This window comes from Haliotis asinina, chromosome 2, assembly GCF_037392515.1.
Source record: "Haliotis asinina isolate JCU_RB_2024 chromosome 2, JCU_Hal_asi_v2, whole genome shotgun sequence".
Taxonomy (NCBI): Eukaryota; Metazoa; Mollusca; class Gastropoda; order Lepetellida; family Haliotidae; genus Haliotis; species Haliotis asinina.
In genome coordinates, this window is record NC_090281.1 from 55,769,148 (window position 1) to 55,792,194 (window position 23,047).

Here is a 23,047-nt window from a genome sequence, read left to right on the forward strand (position 1 = left end):
ACGTTATTTCACAATACCTAACAACACCTGCAACCCTGAAACTTGGAATGTTTATATACTGAGCAAGCATACCCTGACAGTGAGGCTGGGATCCCGACCATGTGCTGTTGGCTTGACAACTCCGATACCGCAGACCAATCAGCTCAAATCCACGTGAACAGCGAAAGGAGCAGATTGTCCCCTTTTTCAGTTTGCTGAGAGCGAGGGGGGACGTGCAGGCAGGGGGCCAGATGCGACCATTGGGAAAGCGTTTCAGTGTGGGGCAAGTCACACCTGTGAAATATCATCAACATTCTGTCCATTATCAACACTTCATGGTTTTGTGTGAATATTTGGTTGGGGATGAATATATGTGAGGAATTGTAAGGCCAATCCTCACTATAAACAAAACTCCACACAAATATTCATGTTGCCTCACTTTTCTTGTTCATGAAGAATTCTTCCTCTTGACATCATTGTAGTGGTTCCCCAGAAAAATATTTTTCCATTTACAGTCAAATCACGGTGAGTCGAATGCCAGCATCTCATCGGGATTTGACTGTAATTTGATTACTAGTTTGATTCTATTCCTGTCCCAATTCAACCCTCTGCACAAACCATCACTACTTACACATAAACAAGCCAAGAATACGTACGTCTACAGGACTTCTTGTCATCTTGCAGTGTGTAGGATTGGCGACAGGTGCAGGAGAAGCTCCCAGGGGAGTTGATACACCGATGTTCACAGCCGCCGTTCTCCTTGTCACATTCGTTGATGTCTACAAACAGTCATAAAGAACAACTTTAGGCACCATAACTCTCATCTTACTGCAGCGTCATGAACACTGAAGTGCACACATGTATGGAATGGGGAAAGAACAACATGCATGGATGTACACAGGAATTAAATCAGTATTCTGGGTGAATGGTAAAAACAACTGGGAAATCTGTCAGTTCTTATGTGTGTTATCGGTGCATACATTTAGTTTTTGTCTTGACTTCATATGTTCACATACACTGAGAGAGTGAGTTTAGTTTCATGTTGCTTTAAGCAATATTCCAGAAATATCACAGTCGCTCGTATACACCAGAAATGGGCTTCACACGTTGTACCCATGTGGGGAATCAAACTCAGGCCTTCAGTGTGACCAGCAAATGCTTGAACCACTGAGGTACCCAAATGCCCCTGTTTACATGCAGAGAGAAAAGCATCTAAATACATCAACATTAGTTTTTAAAAGTTCAAAACTAAGTCTCGTTGACATATGTCATATTTGGGATTTCACTTTCTTAGTAAAGTACAAATTCTAGTACTTTTTTTGGTTGAGTCCCATCCGGGATTCGAACCCGCACCCTCAGAGTAAGGCACCTAATCGCCAGCACACAAAGTCAGCCGCCTAGCCCGCTCAGCCACCGCGACTTCCACAAAAATGAAAGTCGGACAACTGGTAGTTTAGACTGCGTAGGTTGTGTACCCCTCTGATGAGTGTAAATTGGCACGGCTCCCAAGGCCGAAAGCTATGATTACACGATGCCATTTAGAAAGTGGTCAAATGCGACATATGTCATATTTGGGATTTCACTTTCTTAGTAAAGTACAAATTCTAGTACTTTTTCCGGTTGAGTCTCATCCGGGATTCTTTACTAAGAACCGAAAAAAGTACTAGAATTTGTACTTTACTAAGAAAGTGAAATCCCAAATATGACATATGTCGCATTTGACCACTTTCTAAATGGCATCGTGTAATCATAAGTCTTGTTGAGTCATTAAAATATCATAAGCAGCTACATATACTGATTGGTGAGAGAGTGTAGTATGAAAGCTTAACATGAATTATTTTGCATTTAACCTGGTATTAAGTGGTATACCAGCTTTATCAAGGCAGCCTATAATAGACTGAGATCAGGATGTCGACAGCATCATAAATGGCCTCTGACGATAAGTATGAGTAGTAGGGACTTAGTAAGCCCTCAGCGCCTAACACTCTGTGTTGGGATTTTGTTTTCTGCAGTCAGCACTGACAAACTGTGTGATGGCAGCTTGCAAATAATTAAGTCTGGACAAGATTATCAAGTGACTGATATTATCAACAACATACAATTATCTGTAATGTGATGACAAGTATTAACCGTGTCATCAAGCAGAGCCTCTGATCCATAAATATGAAGTTGAACAATTATTATATGGGTACATGTACTTATATAGCACTATAGTCCATTCCGAACACTCAAAAAGCTTCCTTGTTTTTCCCTCAATCATTGGATGTTATTTCAGCAAAGAATTTAACAATTATTATATGGGTACGTGTATCTATATAGCACTATAGTCCATTCCGAACACTCAAAAAGCTTCCTTGTTTTTTCCTCAATCACTGGATGTTATTTCAGCAAAGAATTTAACAATTATTATATGGGTACATGTACTTATATAGCACTATAGTCCATTCTGAACACTCAAAAAGCTTCCTTGTTTTTTCCTCAATCACTGGATGTTATTTCAGCAAAGAATTTAACAATTATTATATGGGTACATGTACTTATATAGCACTATAGTCCATTCCGAACACTCAAAAAGCTTCCTTGTTTTTCCCTCAATCATTGGATGTTATTTCAGCAAAGAATTTAACAATTATTATATGGGTACGTGTATCTATATAGCACTATAGTCCATTCCGAACACTCAAAAAGCTTCCTTGTTTTTTCCTCAATCACTGGATGTTATTTCAGCAAAGAATTTAACAATTATTATATGGGTACATGTACTTATATAGCACTATAGTCCATTCTGAACACTCAAAAAGCTTCCTTGTTTTTTCCTCAATCACTGGATGTTATTTCAGCAAAGAATTTAACAATTATTATATGGGTACATGTACTTATATAGCACTATAGTCCATTCTGAACACTCAAAAAGCTTCCTTGTTTTTTCCTCAATCACTGGATGTCATTTCAGCAAAGAATTTAACAATTATTATATGGGTACATGTACTTATATAGCACTATAGTCCATTCTGAACACTCAAAAAGCTTCCTTGTTTTTTCCTCAATCACTGGATGTTATTTCAGCAAAGAATTTAACAATTATTATATGGGTACATGTACTTATATAGCACTATAGTCCATTCCGAACACTCAAAAAGCTTCCTTGTTTTTCCCTCAATCATTGGATGTTATTTCAGCAAAGAATTTAACAATTATTATATGGGTACGTGTATCTATATAGCACTATAGTCCATTCCGAACACTCAAAAAGCTTCCTTGTTTTTTCCTCAATCACTGGATGTTATTTCAGCAAAGAATTTAACAATTATTATATGGGTACATGTACTTATATAGCACTATAGTCCATTCTGAACACTCAAAAAGCTTCCTTGTTTTTTCCTCAATCACTGGATGTTATTTCAGCAAAGAATTTAACAATTATTATATGGGTACATGTACTTATATAGCACTATAGTCCATTCTGAACACTCAAAAAGCTTCCTTGTTTTTTCCTCAATCACTGGATGTTATTTCAGCAAAGAATTTAACAATTATTATATGGGTACATGTACTTATATAGCACTATAGTCCATTCTGAACACTCAAAAAGCTTCCTTGTTTTTTCCTCAATCACTGGATGTTATTTCAGCAAAGAATTTAACAATTATTATATGGGTACATGTACTTATATAGCACTATAGTCCATTCCGAACACTCAAAAAGCTTCCTTGTTTTTTCCTCAATCACTGGATGTTATTTCAGCAAAGAATTTAACAATTATTATATGGGTACATGTACTTATATAGCACTATAGTCCATTCTGAACACTCAAAAAGCTTCCTTGTTTTTTCCTCAATCACTGGATGTTATTTCAGCAAAGAATTTAACAATTATTATATGGGTACATGTACTTATATAGCACTATAGTCCATTCTGAACACTCAAAAAGCTTCCTTGTTTTTTCCTCAATCACTGGATGTTATTTCAGCAAAGAATTTAACAATTATTATATGGGTACGTGTATCTATATAGCACTATAGTCCATTCCGAACACTCAAAAAGCTTCCTTGTTTTTTCCTCAATCACTGGATGTTATTTCAGCAAAGAATTTAACAATTATTATATGGGTACATGTACTTATATAGCACTATAGTCCATTCTGAACACTCAAAAAGCTTCCTTGTTTTTTCCTCAATCACTGGATGTTATTTCAGCAAAGAATTTAACAATTATTATATGGGTACATGTACTTATATAGCACTATAGTCCATTCCGAACACTCAAAAAGCTTCCTTGTTTTTTCCTCAATCACTGGATGTTATTTCAGCAAAGAATTTAACAATTATTATATGGGTACGTGTATCTATATAGCACTATAGTCCATTCTGAACACTCAAAAAGCTTCCTTGTTTTTTCCTCAATCACTGGATGTTATTTCAGCAAAGAATTTAACAATTATTATATGGGTACATGTACTTATATAGCACTATAGTCCATTCTGAACACTCAAAAAGCTTCCTTGTTTTTTCCTCAATCACTGGATGTTATTTCAGCAAAGAATTTAACAATTATTATATGGGTACATGTACTTATATAGCACTATAGTCCATTCCGAACACTCAAAAAGCTTCCTTGTTTTTTCCTCAATCACTGGATGTTATTTCAGCAAAGAATTTAACAATTATTATATGGGTACGTGTATCTATATAGCACTATAGTCCATTCCGAACACTCAAAAAGCTTCCTTGTTTTTTCCTCAATCACTGGATGTTATTTCAGCAAAGAATTTAACAATTATTATATGGGTACGTGTATCTATATAGCACTATAGTCCATTCCGAACACTCAAAAAGCTTCCTTGTTTTTTCCTCAATCACTGGATGTTATTTCAGCAAAGAATTTAACAATTATTATATGGGTACGTGTATCTATATAGCACTATAGTCCATTCTGAACACTCAAAAAGCTTCCTTGTTTTTTCCTCAATCACTGGATGTTATTTCAGCAAAGAATTTAACAATTATTATATGGGTACATGTACTTATATAGCACTATAGTCCATTCCGAACACTCAAAAAGCTTCCTTGTTTTTTCCTCAATCACTGGATGTTATTTCAGCAAAGAATTTAACAATTATTATATGGGTACGTGTATCTATATAGCACTATAGTCCATTCCGAACACTCAAAAAGCTTCCTTGTTTTTTCCTCAATCATTGGATGTTATTTCAGCAAAGAATTTAACAATTATTATATGGGTACGTGTATCTATATAGCACTATAGTCCATTCCGAACACTCAAAAAGCTTCCTTGTTTTTTCCTCAATCACTGGATGTTATTTCAGCAAAGAATTTAACAATTATTATATGGGTACGTGTATCTATATAGCACTATAGTCCATTCCGAACACTCAAAAAGCTTCCTTGTTTTTTCCTCAATCACTGGATGTTATTTCAGCAAAGAATTTAACAATTATTATATGGGTACGTGTATCTATAAAGCACTATAGTCCATCCCGAAAACTCAAAAAGCTTCCTTGTTTTTTCCTCAATCACTGGATGTTAATTTCAGCAGCACAACATATTACCAATCTGAACTCCCTGGGGACCATCAAGCTCTTGCAGCCACTTGCTGCATCAAGTTAATGTGGCTTTCCCATCCAAATAAACACAAGAAGTTCAGGACCAACTGAAGCCCTGGCTTAACTAAAGTAAGATGACTGTACTGACCCATACAATTGATGCCCTCTGCTGGTGTCCCTGCAAAGCCCTTGGCACAGACACACTCCGTCATGGAAGTGCTGCCTTTTTGTAGAGTGAAGGATTTGGCAGGGCAGGGGACACAAGCTCGTCGGTTGGAGAACTTGGGGCTGAACGTTCCCAGAGGGCACACTGAAACACAAGTCATGGGTACTGAGAATGTTTACTGCATCCTTCTAGCATGACTTCCAGTAAGAGTCTGCAGTTACAGGAAACTTCAGTTGAAACAAATTCAAAGAATCAGTAATTAAGGAGGAAAAGGATTTGGTGCAGATCACACGTCATGACAGTGTTATCATCACCATTCCAGTCATGTTGAAACCAGTGACTGAAATCATGAGCAACAACCCACAACAAACCATCAAGAAAACTCTGACAACACTGTCATGCCATAAGCTCTTCTAGGGAGGTAAGCAAAGTGTATGATTCTAAATGAGAGACTAAGCATCTAACACGATGGCTTATCATCCCTCTGATACCAAACATCCTCACCCCAGGACCACACTAATATTTTTCTGATCCATAAGTATGAAAAGGATCATCATTTATTAATATATGAGAGTCCAGCGTTGGCAGTGAGACAGTCTTAATATGTTAGGTAAACAAGTATTAGTTAACAAGAAAGTTTACATTTGCATCCTGCGCCATCATAGTAGTAGCCGGGTCTACATTCACAGCGGTAGGTGCCTCGTAGGTTCACGCACTTGTGGTCGCAGATGTTCGGGATAAGACACTCGTTTTTATCTGAAACAAGCAGGGAGTTTAGGGTGAGAGCAGTGAAATGACCATATTCTGATCTTATGGGTCATGGATCATGAATATGATTGCTGCTGATCCTCTCATGACTGGTGATCGCTTCAGTTTCTGGTATCACAGAACATCACAGAACATCACCAACATCAGAGAACATCATCAACATCACAGAACATCATCAGCATAACAGAACATCATCAGCTTCACAGAACACCATCAGCATCAAAGAACATCACCAGCATTACAGAACATCACTAGCCTCACAGAACATCATCAACATCACAGAACATCATCAGCATCACAGAACATCACCAGCTTCACAGAACACCATCAGCATCAAAGAACATCACCAGCATTACAGAACATCACTAGCCTCACAGAACATCATCAACATCACAGAACATCATCAGCATCACAGAACATCACCAGCTTCACAGAACATCACCAGCATCACAGAACATCATCAACATCACAGAACATCATCAACATCACAGAACATCACCAGCATCACAGAACATCACCAACATCACAGAACATCATCAGCATCACAGAATATCATCAGCATCACAGAACATCAACATCACAGAACATCACCAGCCTCACAGAACATCATCAGCATCACAGAACATCATCAGCATCACAGAACATCATCAGCCTCACAGAACATCACCAGCCTCACAGAACATCATAAGCATCACAGAACATCATCAGTATCACTTACAACACTATCAGACACCATGGCACAAGACATCTAACAAAACAGTCGACAGAACAGCACTAGATATAAAAGTATGCAATCTACATAGCATGTCACCAACACAGGCTTTTTGCAGTTGTTCATTCTGACACATTTGCAAACAGTGTACAGGTGACTTCAGTTTCAGAGAACCATTTACATATACCAAAACTGAAAAGATGACAAGCATACACTGTTACTTGTTCACTGTTTCTGTGTGGGCTTCACATATCCCGGCCAACACGTCCCGTCCTTCCACTTACCGTAACACTTGCGACCATTTTCAGACATCACAAGTCCAGTTCCTCGACACCGACACTTGTAGGAACCATATGTGTTCTTACATAAATCTTGACATGGGGAAAATCGAATACACTCATTGATATCTGAAATAATACACAGACTTATCAGTATCTTGACATCGTGACCCATCTGAGATTAAGTTTTGAATGGTATTTAGGAGTGATAAGGGGAACAACTAAATTCTGAAATGGAACTTGTGAGTTCAAAGTGAAATCATTTGGTGAAGGAGAACAGATATACTAAGAAATATTGTGTTCTTTACAAAACAGAACTTGACATTCATATAGCCCCTAACGCTTTGCTGTAATACTCCATAAAATTGATAATAGCAGAGTAAAACACAACTGACTCGCTCACTCACTCACTCACTCACTCACTCACTCACCTTGAGCTGGAAGGGAATGTAATCTGCTTTAGTTGTTACCTACCAACACATTTCTTTGTGTCATAGTGGTATTTTTCAAATCCAGCTTTCTGACATTCACAGTTGAAGGAGCCGATAGTATTGATGCAGACGTCATCACAGCCGCCGTTGTCAGTGAGACACTCATCCTCATCTGCAGAAGACACATCTGCTCACAAATCTTACTCTCCATTTTTAACATGGATTTGGAATTTGGGCAACTGACCAAAATAAGATTTCAAAATGAATAAAGAGAGAGGGAGTTTTTCAGACCTTGAACAAGAAAATACATGCAACATTAAAACGTCCTGAAAGGTAAAAGCTGTAAAGGAACATTTTGAAAGTGCAGTTTCAAGAATCAATTACTACCTTAAACAGCCAGTCCATTAATTACACCTTTCTTCTTGTTTGCACTTTTTCGATCCCCAATTTTGTCCCCTTACCTACTACCAGCAATTAAAAAGAAAAATATATATATATTTCAAAAAGAATATACCTAGTTTTTACCAACCTACATGCAATTTTGGGTAAAATGTCTGTACCCTCCCCTCTCCCCTCCACAACAAAGGAAACCATGAGGAGAATATGTATGTAAGTCATACCAATACATTCCTTGCCTCCCTGGGTCACGACGTAGCCAGTTGGGCACGTGCAGTGTGCTCCGCCAACTGTGTTGACACACTCGTGCGCGCAGCCGAAGTTGTTGTCTTCACATTCGTTAATGTCTGCAACATTGATTCTTGGTTTAGATATGCATATTGCAATGGATAATTTACATGCCACACTGACATATTTCCGAACTAGTACTTTTAGCTAGTATTTATTATTTCAAATCCTACATGCAGTCATGAGGATTACCCGACCAATGTCTTCAGATAGTTACACAGAACAGGTTGGTTTGGGTGTATGTTACATGGTGAAGTAAATTAGCATATAATGTGAGTGAGTGAGTGAGTGAGTGAGTGAGTGAGTGAGTGAGTGAGTGAGTGAGTGAGTGAGTGAGTGAGTGAGTGAGTGAGGTTCTCAGCAATATAGCAGCTATATGGCAACACTGTAAATAATCAAGTCTGGACTAGACAATCCAGTGATCAACAATATGAGCATTGATCTACATGCTCAAGGTGCTGGTAATTGTTTCCCTCAATTACTGGATGTCAATCTCAACGTCACTTCATATTATCAATCCTCATCTCCCTGGGGAGTATACAACTCTTGCTGTGGCTAGGTGCACTGAGTTTATTGTGGTTCTCTCCTCTTAATGAGGTACCCAGTTCACAGCTGGGTGGACTGGGACACATAGTCACAGTACTTTGTCCAAGTTTACTGCACGTTGCTGTACCATCCTATCTAGTTAGTTGCCTCTCATGACAGTTACAAGCAGGCATGGATAACTGAAGATCTTATGTGAATCTCACCTGTGTGATGTTGTCCTGACTTGTGTCAGACCAACACATACTTGTGAATCTCACCTGTGTGATGTTGTCCTGGGTTGTGTCAGATCAACACATACTTGTGAATCTCACCTGTGTGATGTTGTCCTGAGTTGTGCCAGACCAACACATACTTGTGAATCTCACATAAGTGATGCAGTCCTGGGTAGTGCCAGACCAACACATACATTTGAATCTCACTAATGTGATGTTGTACTGGATAGTGTCAGACCAACACATACTTGTGAATCTCACCTGTGTGATGTTGTCCTGGGTTGTGTCAGATCAACACATACTTGTGAATCTCACATAAGTGATGCAGTCCTGGGTAGTGTCAGACCAACACATACTTGTGAATCTCACTGATGTGATGTTGTCCTGAGTTGTGCCAGACCAACACATACATTTGAATCTCACTAATGTGATGTTGTACTGGATAGTGTCAGACCAACACATACTTGTGAATCTCACCTGTGTGATGTTGTCCTGAGTTGTGCCAGACCAACACATACATTTGAATCTCACTAATGTGATGTTGTACTGGATAGTGTCAGACCAACACATACTTGTGAATCTCACCTGTGTGATGTTGTCCTGAGTTGTGCCAGACCAACACATACATTTGAATCTCACTAATGTGATGTTGTACTGGATAGTGTCAGACCAACACATACTTGTGAATCTCACCTGTGTGATGTTGTCCTGGGTTGTGTCAGATCAACACATACTTGTGAATCTCACTGATGTGATGTTGTACGGAGTAGTGCCAGACCAACACATACATTTGAATCTCACTAATGTGATGTTGTACTGGATAGTGCCAGACAAACACATACATGTGAATCTCACCTATACATGTCCGGTGATCTGAGGTGGTGAAGTATCTGAGGTCACAGCCGCACTGGTAGCTGCCGATGGTGTTGACGCAGTTCTGGTCACAGTCATGGCTGGAGGTGGCACACTCATCAACGTCTGCAGTCAGTAAACAGCTTGACAAAACATTTATTCATGCAGACGACATAATACCCAGTGGGTCTTCACTCACTCACTCACTCACTCATTCACTCATTTAACGACATACCCTCAGAAGTTTTCACTCACTCACGATTACTAATATACCCTGAAGGGTCTTCATTCACTCACTAAATAATTACATATGTTGTGAAGTCTTCACTCACTCATCCACAGCCCCATTTCCTTAAACACTCGTCCACTCAGTCACTCACTCAATTACCCTGAGAGGTCTTCACTCACTAACTCATCCACACATCCCCATTCACTCATTCAATTACCCTGAGAGGTATTCACTCACTCACTCATCCACACACCCCTACACATGCACTACATAAAGCCTTTGCTTTGTTATTGCCAAGGCTTCATTCACTCACTTACCCTGACAAGTCATCCTGTCTGGTTTAAGTCTGTAACCTCCAGGACAGGTGCAGTAGGCACTTCCGTCTGTGTTCATACAAACATGGCTACATCCAAGAACGTTGTCGGCACATTCGTCAAAGTCTGAAAAACAGCTCATTATCAATGCGCTGAAGCTTAATATGATTCATACTCACAGCAATACTTGCTCGGACTGAACTCTGACAAGCTAGAAGTTGTACAAGTGACATTTTCCACCATCTAACTTTCAAACAGAATGGTAACAAAGTCAAAAGGTAGCGTGTGGCATACCACTGAAAACAGTCTTAGGGATAAACAGTCTATCCACGGCATTGTGTTGGCCTAAAAGGGTTCTTTCACTTCATGCCAAAACAGAATCAGACCCACCCTTACTGTTCCCTGGACGCCTTTCAAGGTACCCACCAGTTTCCACAGTAACAAAGTCATAAGCACATTTATGACATCACTTCTGGTTTGGAAAACACATGCCCGAGGCCAGGTTTTTTAAATATGGTCCTATTTCCCTGACTATCTCTACAACAAATTGATAAGAACTTCTGGTTTGGAAAAACATATGAATCACCTCCAAAAACCACGAAAACAGAAAACTAATACAGCTGTTACTACTTCAGTAAGATTTGGTGTCAGAGATAAGTCTTTCAAAAACATTCCACAGGTTTATCTAAAACAACATTAAAGATAGATAATAATAGTGTACATAATATACATACTGCATTATAAGAGGAGAAATAAGTTGTCATCTACTAGATATGTTGCCTATGTCTCAGGAGTCAAAACTACCCTACATATGACAATGCCGACCTGTGCAGGGGATGTTGTTGCTTGGGTCACCGACATAGCCACTGCGGCACTGACAACTAGCAAGGGAGGTGCTGGCGGACCCCTCAGTGGAGGAGTGAGGCGGACAGCGCTGACAGCCCACATCTGACGTGTCTCTATAGTACCCCCTGGAGCATGCTGCAACAAACACCATGGTTACAGCATCAAAGACCATGGTTACCACATCTAACACCATGGTAACGGCATCAAACACCATGGTTACCACATCTAACACCATCTTTACAGCATCAAACACCGTGGCCACCACATTTAACACCATCGTTACAGCATCAAACATCATGGAGAAACCATCAATCATCATGGCCACACCATCAAACACTATGGTTACATCACTGATCATCATGGTTGCCACATCAAACAGTAAGACATCAAACACCATGGTCACATCATCAAACAATATGGTCACAGGATTAGACACCATGGTCACAGCATCACACACCATGGTCACAGCATCACACACCATGGTCACAGCATCAAACACCAAGATCACAGCATCAAACACCAAGATCACAGCATCAAACAAGGTTACATCAACCACCATGGTTACCATCCCTATACTGTACAGACTGCAGGTTCTCTACATGCATGTGGTCTTCAGGACATACCACTCACCGACACACTTGGTTGCCCCTGCCTTCCGGTAACCAGCGAAACAAGCACAGCGGTAGGTACCGGGCAGGTTTTCACAGCCTTGCTGACATAGGTTCTTGGTTGTGTTCAGTCTGCACTCATCCACATCTGGAACAAGCCCAAGTAGAGGATCACCATAGCAGTATATGTTTTGGTTCAATATAATCCTAAAGTATGTTTTCAATTTTCCTCAGACACAAAAGCATAGATGGCCTCTTTTATGACATTGTGTATAAAAATCTTTGTAAAGCCATATTCCAACTCTCCATTAAACAATGATCACATATGGATCAAACCAGTGATCGCTATAATCTGCAGATCTCTGTGCCACAATGTGCAATCTAGAATAAAACAACTGGGCTAGACCACCCAATCTATTAAGGTTTCTCAACAAACACAGATTACTGGGAACCTTGACCTTGAATTCTAACACAATTATTTAGGTAATTCTGTATTACCTGTTTACCAGTCTTCTTCAGATGACAAAAATTGAAACTGTTACCATGAAAGTGAAATTTAATCTGAAAATCCCTACATAGCAAAAGGCTCCAACAGAGTGAATCCGTTTGTATGCATAGTCTCATGAAAGAATACTAAGTAGTTCAAGCGATATGGTCCACATAATCACACCAATTATGAACATATTTAAAGTCAAATTTGATGTCATGGAAATGGGGAAAAACATCTGAAAATCACCTAATAGTAAATGACAACCAATGACACTCTGCATGTGTGTGAAAATTCATGAATAAATACATATCAGTATTGGTCCATACAAACATGATTACAGACTCACAGATGGACAGATGGACAAGATATAACACACCAGAGGGGTAATTAATCTCAGGAAAGGATGTGGGTTCCAAAAATGCCTACCAAGTACCTACCAATACAAGCAGCACCATCATCTGCGGAGGCATAGCCTGGGGTGTTGCACACACACTTGAAGGATCCAATAGTGTTGATACAGCCTTCCTGACAGATGCTCTCCCCCTCCATACACTCATTCACATCTAAAACAGAAACCAGGGAGGCAATGTGTGGATTGTACTCTATGATGTCTTATATAATGAAACCACAATCAGTTGGCTTAATAATCCATATTTTCAAGTCCATACATCAATTCAGCATCAAGCGTTACTCATGTATTTCTTTTAAAACATTAAAACAGAACACAGTTTATTTAACCATTTAAGGTATCTTCAGTAAATCATTGAATGAACTTGTCATAACACAAAAAGAAAGTGCCACTTAGCCAAAAGTGCTGGATGAAAGTATTGCAAGGTTGCAAGTGTTCTTAAATGAGTTAGCACAATCTTTTAATAAGTCATTTAATGGAGTGAGTGAGTGTGTGTGTGTGAGTGTGTGTGTGTGAGTGAGTGAGTGAGAGAAGAGGGAGGGAGGGTGTGTGTGTGAGTGAGTGTGCAATTAAGCAATATTCCAGCAATCACAGCAGGGGAAAGGCGGGGAATAGAACTCAGGCCCTAAGCATGATGAGCAAACACTTTAACCACAGGGCTACCCCACTGTCCCCCAGTCAGTTAGATTTTAATTTCCTTTTGATGTATGAGAAAGGACAATGCTCACGGTACCACTTCAAAAATTCAAACGAAATTGATGATTTAACAGACGCTGTGTGTACTACTCACCTATACAGGAGGTTTTGTTCCAAGATAGTTTGTATCCCTTGTGACATCCACACTCATAGGATGCAAAGGAGTTGATGCAGATCTGGTCACATGGTGGCTCATAGGCCCCACACTCATCAAAATCTGCAGAGAGAAACATGAAGTAGACAGCCATGAACAAAGCTGTAAATGTTGTGAATAACAGTGCATGAAACAAGGCCTGTCCGACCTTCCGAGACGAGAGCTTTCTATGGTCTGGTAAAAATTTTAGATGTTCCATTCATCTGGGTAAATTTACTATATCTTGTCTGGTTAAATCCTTTTTGGGCTGGTAACATTTTGAAGTCACCAGACCTGATGTCTGGTTTGTTTTTTGGTTTATTTCATACACTGTCAATAACATATGTACAATGTAGGGGTTAGTCAAGTTAGGTTCATATGATGTTGCATGTGGTCCCATGGGCAGTGCACAGACCACAATGAAAAAAGCAATGAAATTGGTTGGCAGCATCATTCATCATTAGTATAATGAATGCTTCATTACCAATGAACAAACATAAAAAAAATTGGTTCATGTCATTTTTCAGATTTTCCGATCTGGGTTATTATTGCAGATATGCTTAACTTGATAAAACTTGATACTTTAAAGTGATGACTAAAATATCATGAATATACACTTACTGGGATCCTCCAGAAATATTCAGTAATGACTTTTCAGTTTGTGAAGGCAGTTAGTGAAGGCAGTTTTCCAAGAATTAAACAACTTTTCAGGCCCTGACAACTTTAAAGACATAACAACAGTTCCAAAATCATTTGTGTTTCATCATGAGAAACGTTTGATTGCTTGGTCATTTGGTCACTGTGACCAAATGCGTCTTTGATTTTTTCAATTATTCGGAACACCACTGCGCATAATTCAAAGTTAAAAATATATTTTAATGTCAAACTAAAGCATCAAGTTTTGAGCATGATATTGTAGTTGTCAGATTGTTTACAATACTGAAACTGCTTTTTAACTTTAAACCAAATCAAAATCATGACATTTGACATTTCTCATCACTAAGGTACATCACCCATACTTCAGCAAAGGTTAAATGCTGTGCTTCGTGAGAAATACTCAGAGCCTCTAAATCTACTTTCATGTATTATTGTCTCAACGCTTATTCTCATCATAGAAAATATGCCTAAAAATCACAAGAATTCTGTTCTTTCCAGTTCTGCCTAGAGCTGATTATAAAAATCAATAAAACAAGTCAACTTGTCTATCCATGTAAGAGTTATGATCACGATACCATTTGCATTAAGTGAAAATGCCTTCATCTTCTGTGTCTTACCTACACAGGTCCTGAGGTCCTGGTCAAGCCTGTAGCCATCTGGGCACAGACACACAACACTGCCCTCAACGTTCTCGCATCCATGGGAGCAGTAGAGGGGGTCCTCACACTCGTTGATGTCTGAAACACACCAGGTGAGCTCTAAAGGCAAGTATTTCTGATAAAGTCACCTCAAAACAATTCACCACATACACTAGACTTGTTGCCTTCTCTGTCACACTCAAACCTGTAGATACAGTCCTACCTTGACAGGTGTGTTGGCCCTCCAACATGATGTAGCCATCTCCATCACACTCACACCTGTAGATACAGTCCTACCTTGACAGGTGTGTTGGTCCTCCAACATGATGTAGCCATCTCCATCACACTCACACCTGTAGATACAGTCCTACCTTGACAGGTGTGTTGGCCCTCCAACATGATGTAGCCATCTCCATCACACTCACACCTGTAGATACAGTCCTACCTTGACAGGTGTGTTGGCCCTCCAACATGATGTAGCCATCTCCATCACACTCAAACCTGTAGATACAGTCCTACCTTGACAGGTGTGTTGGTCCTCCAACATGATGTAGCCATCTCCATCACACTCAAACCTGTAGATACAGTCCTACCTTGACAGGTGTGTTGGTCCTCCAACATGATGTAGCCATCTCCATCACACTCACACCTGTAGATACAGTCCTACCTTGACAGGTGTGTTGGCCCTCCAACATGATGTAGCCATCTCCATCACACTCACACCTGTAGATACAGTCCTACCTTGACAGGTGTGTTGGCCCTCCAACATGATGTAGCCATCTCCATCACACTCACACCTGTAGATACAGTCCTACCTTGACAGGTGTGTTGGCCCTCCAACATGATGTAGCCATCTCCATCACACTCACACCTGTAGATACAGTCCTACCTTGACAGGTGTGTTGGTCCTCCAACATGATGTAGCCATCTCCGTCACACTCACACCTGTAGATACAGTCCTACCTTGACAGGTGTGTTGGCCCTCCAACATGATGTAGCCATCTCCGTCACACTCACACCTGTAGATACAGTCCTACCTTGACAGGTGTGTTGGCCCTCCAACATGATGTAGCCATCTCCGTCACACTCACACCTGTAGATACAGTCCTACCTTGACAGGTGTGTTGGTCCTCCAACATGATGTAGCCATCTCCATCACACTCACACCTGTAGATACAGTCCTACCTTGACAGGTGTGTTGGCCCTCCAACATGATGTAGCCATCTCCATCACACTCACACCTGTAGATACAGTCCTACCTTGACAGGTGTGTTGGCCCTCCAACATGATGTAGCCATCTCCATCACACTCACACCTGTAGATACAGTCCTACCTTGACAGGTGTGTTGGCCCTCCAACATGATGTAGCCATCTCCATCACACTCAAACCTGTAGATACAGTCCTACCTTGACAGGTGTGTTGGCCCTCCAACATGATGTAGCCATCTCCATCACACTCACACCTGTAGATACAGTCCTACCTTGACAGGTGTGTTGGTCCTCCAACATGATGTAGCCATCTCCATCACACTCACACCTGTAGATACAGTCCTACCTTGACAGGTGTGTTGGCCCTCCAACATGATGTAGCCATCTCCATCACACTCAAACCTGTAGATACAGTCCTACCTTGACAGGTGTGTTGGCCCTCCAACATGATGTAGCCATCTCCATCACACTCACACCTGTAGATACAGTCCTACCTTGACAGGTGTGTTGGCCCTCCAACATGATGTAGCCATCTCCATCACACTCACACCTGTAGATACAGTCCTACCTTGACAGGTGTGTTGGCCCTCCAACATGATGTAGCCATCTCCATCACACTCACACCTGTAGATACAGTCCTACCTTGACAGGTGTGTTGGTCCTCCAACATGATGTAGCCATCTCCGTCACACTCGCAGAAGTAGGAGCCATCGGTGTTGATGCAGATGTGATTGCAGCCTCCCTGGTTCACCGCACATTCATCAATATCTACAGCAAAAGAGATACATATTGATAACCCCGCAGTATTTACAGAACACCCAGTACTCTCACAAGCACCCTCAGCACTCTGAGTTGGCTGGGAGTTATGTAGTGTGGGTGGTATAGGTTTAATGATGCTTTAAGCAATATTCCAGCAATATCATGGCAGGGGACACCAGAAATGGGCTTCACACATTGCGCCCATGTGGGGAATCAAACATGGTCGTTTGGTGTGATGAGCGAAAGCTTTAACCACTATGCTACCCCACTACCCTCTATAGTATCTGAAGCTTAGGTAGTCTACTGAAATTGCTGGTCTGGACATTAAATAATACTCAAGGAGGTAAACATGGAAACGTGCCAATCCATGTATCTGGGTAGTACTCAGAAGGAATTTTAGGCTAAAACAAACCCCTCCAGTACATGTATTATTTTTTAATATTTGATTTGAATTAAACTGACTTCCTAAATCATAATCTTATGTTATATTTGACTAAACCTTGAGCAGATCAGTAATGAAATAGCTAAAACTCAAAGTCAACATACCAACATGAATAGTTATATCCCACTTAGAACTGATCCTTAGAAACCCATGCTTATCGTAAGAGGTAGATAACTGGATCACATGGTCAGGCTTGCTGACTTCACTGGCACATATCATTGTATCCCAACTGTAGATCAATGCCCATGTTGTTGATCACTGGATTTTCAGGTCCAGACCAGATTATTTATAGACTGTCGCTATATAGCTGAAATATTGCTGAGTACAGCATTAAACAACAAACGAACCAACATACCGACACAGTTGACTTTGTCTGCCTCTGACGTGTATCCCTGTGGACACTCACACTGGGCACCACCTGGCTGGTTGATACAGCCATACTCACAGTTGATCTCCCCCAGTGCACACTCATCGCGGTCTGAAATACAACACAGTATCGGTCACAGGTGAAACAGTTTCTACAAGCTAGCCCCTGTGTTCTACATAACACACTGCAAAGGTCACGGGTGAGAGGGTTTCTACGGGCTAGCTCTTGTGTTTTACCTAACACACAGCACAGGTCATGGGTGAAACAGTTTCTATGGGCTACCCCTTGTGTTCTACATAACACACAGCAAAGGTCACGGGTGAGAGGGTTTCTACGCGCTAGCTCTTGTGTTTTACCGAACACACAGCACAGGTCATGGGTGAAACAGTTTCTATGGGCTACCCCTTGTGTTCTACATAACACACAGCACAGGTCACAGGTGAAACAGTTTCTACTGGGAACCCCTGTGTTCTACATACCTGTGTTCTACATAACACACAGCATAGGTCACTTTGAGTGAGTATGGTTCCAATATTCAGTGTTCATGGTAGGTTTTTTAGTAGTGTGTACAGCAATAAAATTATAAATATGTAGTCCAAATCTTTTGAGCGTGAAATTTTCATTACAATCCTGATTCATTTCAAAATGATGGGTTTTTTTTAAAATGTTGCTATTTTAAGGTACTTTTAAACTTAAGTAGATCCAAATCTATGCGTCTAAAACATGCACACAAAATATTGTTTGCATGTGTTTTATTGTGAAAAACACTGGTTTCCGCATTAACACAAACACTAAATATTATAATAATATCATGGCATGGGATACCAGAAATGGACTTCACACATTGCTACCATGTTGGAAATCAAACCCAGGTCTTTGGCCTGACACGCCAACACTTTAACCACTAGGCTACCCCACCATAGGTCAGAAGTGAAACCCATGTTCTACATAACAGACACATAGTAACATTAAACACAGCAGATGTCAGAAGGAGTGAGTGAGTGGTTTTACACCACTGTTTGCAATGTTCTAATAATATCATGGCATGGGACACCAGAAATGGGTTTCATACATTACAATAAAATCAGGAATCAAACCCATATCCCTGCCTTAACAAACCAATGCTTTAATCACTAAGCTACCCCAGCTTTTTCACAGTTGATTTTCTGGTAGATTTGTAACCTTGCTCGTCACACTCAATCCTGTAGATACACATTACCTGGTGCTACATAACAGACACATAGTTAAATTAATTATCCTGGGGTAGACTCTATGTAATCCGTTATGGGGTATGAGGTATGGGACATGGGGTAGTTATAGGACCGTATCACACTTTGCTGACTCCTCATCCCGATATTACATAACAGACACATGGTAATATGAACTGTTCTGGGGTATACTGGTATGTAATCTGTTTTGGGGTATGAGGTATAGGGACGTCATAGGACTGTATCACACTTTGCTGACTCCTCATCCCGATATTACATAACAGACACATGGTAATGTGAACTATTCTCGGGTATACTGGTTATATAATGACTTTTGGGGTATGAGGTATAGGGACGTCATAGGACTGTATCACACTTTGCTGACTCCTCAGCCCAATATTACATAACAGACACATGGTAATATGAACTATTCTGGGGTATACTGGTTATATAATGACTTTTGGGGTATGGGGTATAGGGACGTCATAGGACTGTATCACACTTTGCTGACTCCTCATCCTAATCTTACATAACAGACACATGGTAATATGAACAAGAGGACAAAGTCATTAATATCCCCCACCATGGCTAAATACTCTTTATGGATATGTCTACAAGTTATGATTGTGTCAAATGTTTTGGTGTGTATATAGAAAAATGGAAGGAGAGTACTGAAAGGTTTTTAAAGTTCTGCTCCAGAAGGGAGCACTCCCACCAGTTTCAGTCTCAGTCAAACATGTTGTCATGGAAATGCCAAAAATATTTTATTCAGAAATATTAAACTGTCAAAAGGCACCAGTACACAACCAGACCTATCCATGTGCCAAGTCTGGTGAAGAAATATTGAACAGTTTTAGAGCTCTGCTCCAGAAAAGACAATTGTGCACGGACGGACGCACAGATGGAGTGCATATTAATACCCCTAACACAAAAGCATTGTGGGTGTTAACTATTCTGAGGTATACAGATTATGTAGTCTAGGAGTACAGGGAAGTCATAGGACCATATCACAATCTGCTGACTCCACTTCTTATGTATTACCATCATGGCCCCATCACCATCATTATTATCAATACACCTCACAAAATGCAGTGCAGCGGATAACTAATCTGGGGTAAACTGATTATGTTATCTATTATGGGGTAGGAAGTCCAGGGAAGTCACAGGACAGCATCACGGTCTGCTGACTCCACTTCTTATGTATTACCATCATGGCCCCTTCATTCACCTTACATAATGTTCAAATTCTAACTGATCTATCTGAAAAAATAGGACTGTCACTTTTCACTGTCATGCTTCCCTCCGTAATTAATCTGATCATTTTTGGTGACATCGACCCCCTGTTTCCATGTAGCATGTTTCCATGACTCCCACAACGCTCCTGAATCTCTCAAAAACGGAATATGAATATTTTTATCAACATTCTATTTGTTTTGACATATGATACTGGTACAATTAGATTTGTTCCCTCAGAATTGGAATAATTATTTCCAGTATGATGTAGCAAGCACCTGTTTGTTTGAAACATACCTAAACATGGTGTGTTGTATTGGGGATCTCCATCAAACCCTGGTAGACATTCGCAGTCGGTGTAAGACTGGGCATACGGTGACTGTAACTGCGATGAGACAATGGAGTTGACTGGACATGGGTGACACTTTCCATCTGCCAGACTGTAGTACTCGTTCTGTTCGCATCCTGAAACAATCAAAAATCAAAAACTCACTCAGACATACATTCAAGTTTATCACATTCTTAAATTCATGTGTTATTCTTCTATTTTGTCATGATTATATCCTTTCAAATCGATCATAAATGTCTCTTCCTTGATAATGTCTGAAGACTGAGCATCAATCTACGCAATTTGGATAGACCATGCATCAGAGATGATTTTATTATTGCTGTTATTGTTGTTTTTGTTTAATGCCACTCTTTGTAATATATTCCAGCTATATGGTGGTGGTATGTAAATAATGGAGTCTGGACCAGACAATCAAGTGATTAATATCATGAACATTGATCTACACAACTGGGATATGATGTGTTAACCAAGTCAGTGAGACTGACAACCTAACACTGTTAGTCGCCTCTTATGACAAGCATGGGTTGCTGAAGACCAATTCTGACCTGCATTCTAACAAGGCCACAGTAGTTTTATTTCTCATTTTACGGATTCGCTGGTCACATTTTTTCAAGAATAAGAAAAGTACTAACCATTTCTTGTCCCCACTCAAAAAATATAACTCTAATGTTTAGCTGAGCAAAATGTAAGCTTACACAAAATTTTTTTTAGATTATTTTTTGCTCCATATATAATTCATAAATTGCCGAAAAAAAAACAACTTTTAGTTTTACAAGGAATATTACTTGAAGTGGTGATTTTTCATTTTATTTATTTTTTTCCCACCTGCCTCTTGGTTTTGTGAGAACATTTGCTGACAACCAATTTAAAACCAACTCTTCATATAGGACATGCACGGGTTGGTATATTAACCTCACAGAAAACATGCAGCAAATCTGACCTAGAGCTGGTAAAGGTTGCTTTGTCGTTCACACATTTATGAGACTGAAGAGTTACTTCCCTTGATCAATTAACTACTATGGCTATTTTCCATGTGCAGCAATTAATGATTGAAGGTAAAATGACACATAAATATCCGAAGCATCCAAGTCATAACCAAATCCATTTAGTCATCTCATACAACTACATAATATGCTGAGGACCCACTCCAATAAAGAATATCCACAGGAGTAAAAGAGTACAGGTTTCCAGAGTTCATTTAAATCCCTCTAGAATAAATAACTGGTGTGTACTTCCTACCGAAAAATCCTGATATAATGTGAGAGAAAAGTGTGAGAAATTAAATAAGTTATAATTGGTAATTTCATATACAAATGGACTTTTACCTGTGCAGGTAATGTTGTCCGTGGCAACCACCATTCCATCTTGCAAACACTCACAACTGTAGTATCCTGGCAAGTTGACACACTGGTCCTCACACTGGTCCGCCTCGATCGCACACTCATCAATATCTGTCATCAACAAATATATCATTTACTTGAGGGACCACTGATCAATATCTGACATCAATATCATTTACTGAATGGTACACTCATCAATATCTGCCATCAACATATATATCATTTACTGAATGGTACACTCATCAATATCTGCCATCAACATATATATCATTTACTGAATGGTACACTCATCAATATCTGCCATCAACATATATATCATTTACTGAATGGTACACTCATCAATATCTGACATCAACATATATATCATTTACTGAATGGTACACCCATCAATATCTGACATCAACATATATATCATTTACTGAATGGTACACTCATCAATATCTCCCATCAATGTTATTTACTTGATGGTTATCAGTCATATTGCATGTAGTATATGTCAACACCTTTAAATACCAATATAATCAGATAATGTAATGAGGAAGTGTAATATTACTGAGAACATCCTAGTCTTAAGTAAACCTACAGGATTATACACACTGACAGATATGCATTAGTCAACATAACTATCAGCCCAAGTTTTCCCTACAGCCAAATGAGTCAGAGGAAATTGAACAATCACCACTCTTAAGAAATTGACATACAAAAAAATCCATTTAAATTCAACAAATATAAGAACTAGTATTGTTGACAAAATGATTCAAGATGCAGAACAAAAAATACACATTACACCTTCTGGCTCAGATAAGTATTAACTATGGTTCCAAACTTAACTAGGTGCCTACTAGCAGGGGGCGGTGACAATGCCTTTTGGCTAAAGTGCAGGCTCGTCATGAGGAAGACTCAAGTTCGAATACCCTAATGGGTACAAT

The 23,047-nt window shown here is 39.7% G+C and overlaps 1 protein-coding gene across 1 annotated transcript in view; it reads right to left on the reverse strand.

Moving 5' to 3' along the window:
* The window catches only part of LOC137271892 (fibrillin-1-like), a 79,865-nt gene that overhangs the window by 4,285 nt on the left and 52,533 nt on the right, over window positions 1-23,047 (reverse strand). The window contains exons 12-29 of the mRNA XM_067804279.1: window positions 22,104-22,229; window positions 20,727-20,894; window positions 17,977-18,099; window positions 17,063-17,188; window positions 15,191-15,310; window positions 13,878-14,000; window positions 13,116-13,241; window positions 12,211-12,336; window positions 11,560-11,715; window positions 10,738-10,860; window positions 10,195-10,317; window positions 8,518-8,640; window positions 7,941-8,069; window positions 7,473-7,595; window positions 6,351-6,464; window positions 5,691-5,852; window positions 636-758; window positions 73-273 (exon numbers count right to left, since the gene is read on the reverse strand). Of these exons, the coding sequence (XP_067660380.1) occupies window positions 73-273; window positions 636-758; window positions 5,691-5,852; window positions 6,351-6,464; window positions 7,473-7,595; window positions 7,941-8,069; window positions 8,518-8,640; window positions 10,195-10,317; window positions 10,738-10,860; window positions 11,560-11,715; window positions 12,211-12,336; window positions 13,116-13,241; window positions 13,878-14,000; window positions 15,191-15,310; window positions 17,063-17,188; window positions 17,977-18,099; window positions 20,727-20,894; window positions 22,104-22,229 (2,415 nt within the window). The remainder of the gene's footprint in view (window positions 1-72; window positions 274-635; window positions 759-5,690; window positions 5,853-6,350; window positions 6,465-7,472; window positions 7,596-7,940; window positions 8,070-8,517; window positions 8,641-10,194; window positions 10,318-10,737; window positions 10,861-11,559; window positions 11,716-12,210; window positions 12,337-13,115; window positions 13,242-13,877; window positions 14,001-15,190; window positions 15,311-17,062; window positions 17,189-17,976; window positions 18,100-20,726; window positions 20,895-22,103; window positions 22,230-23,047) is intronic.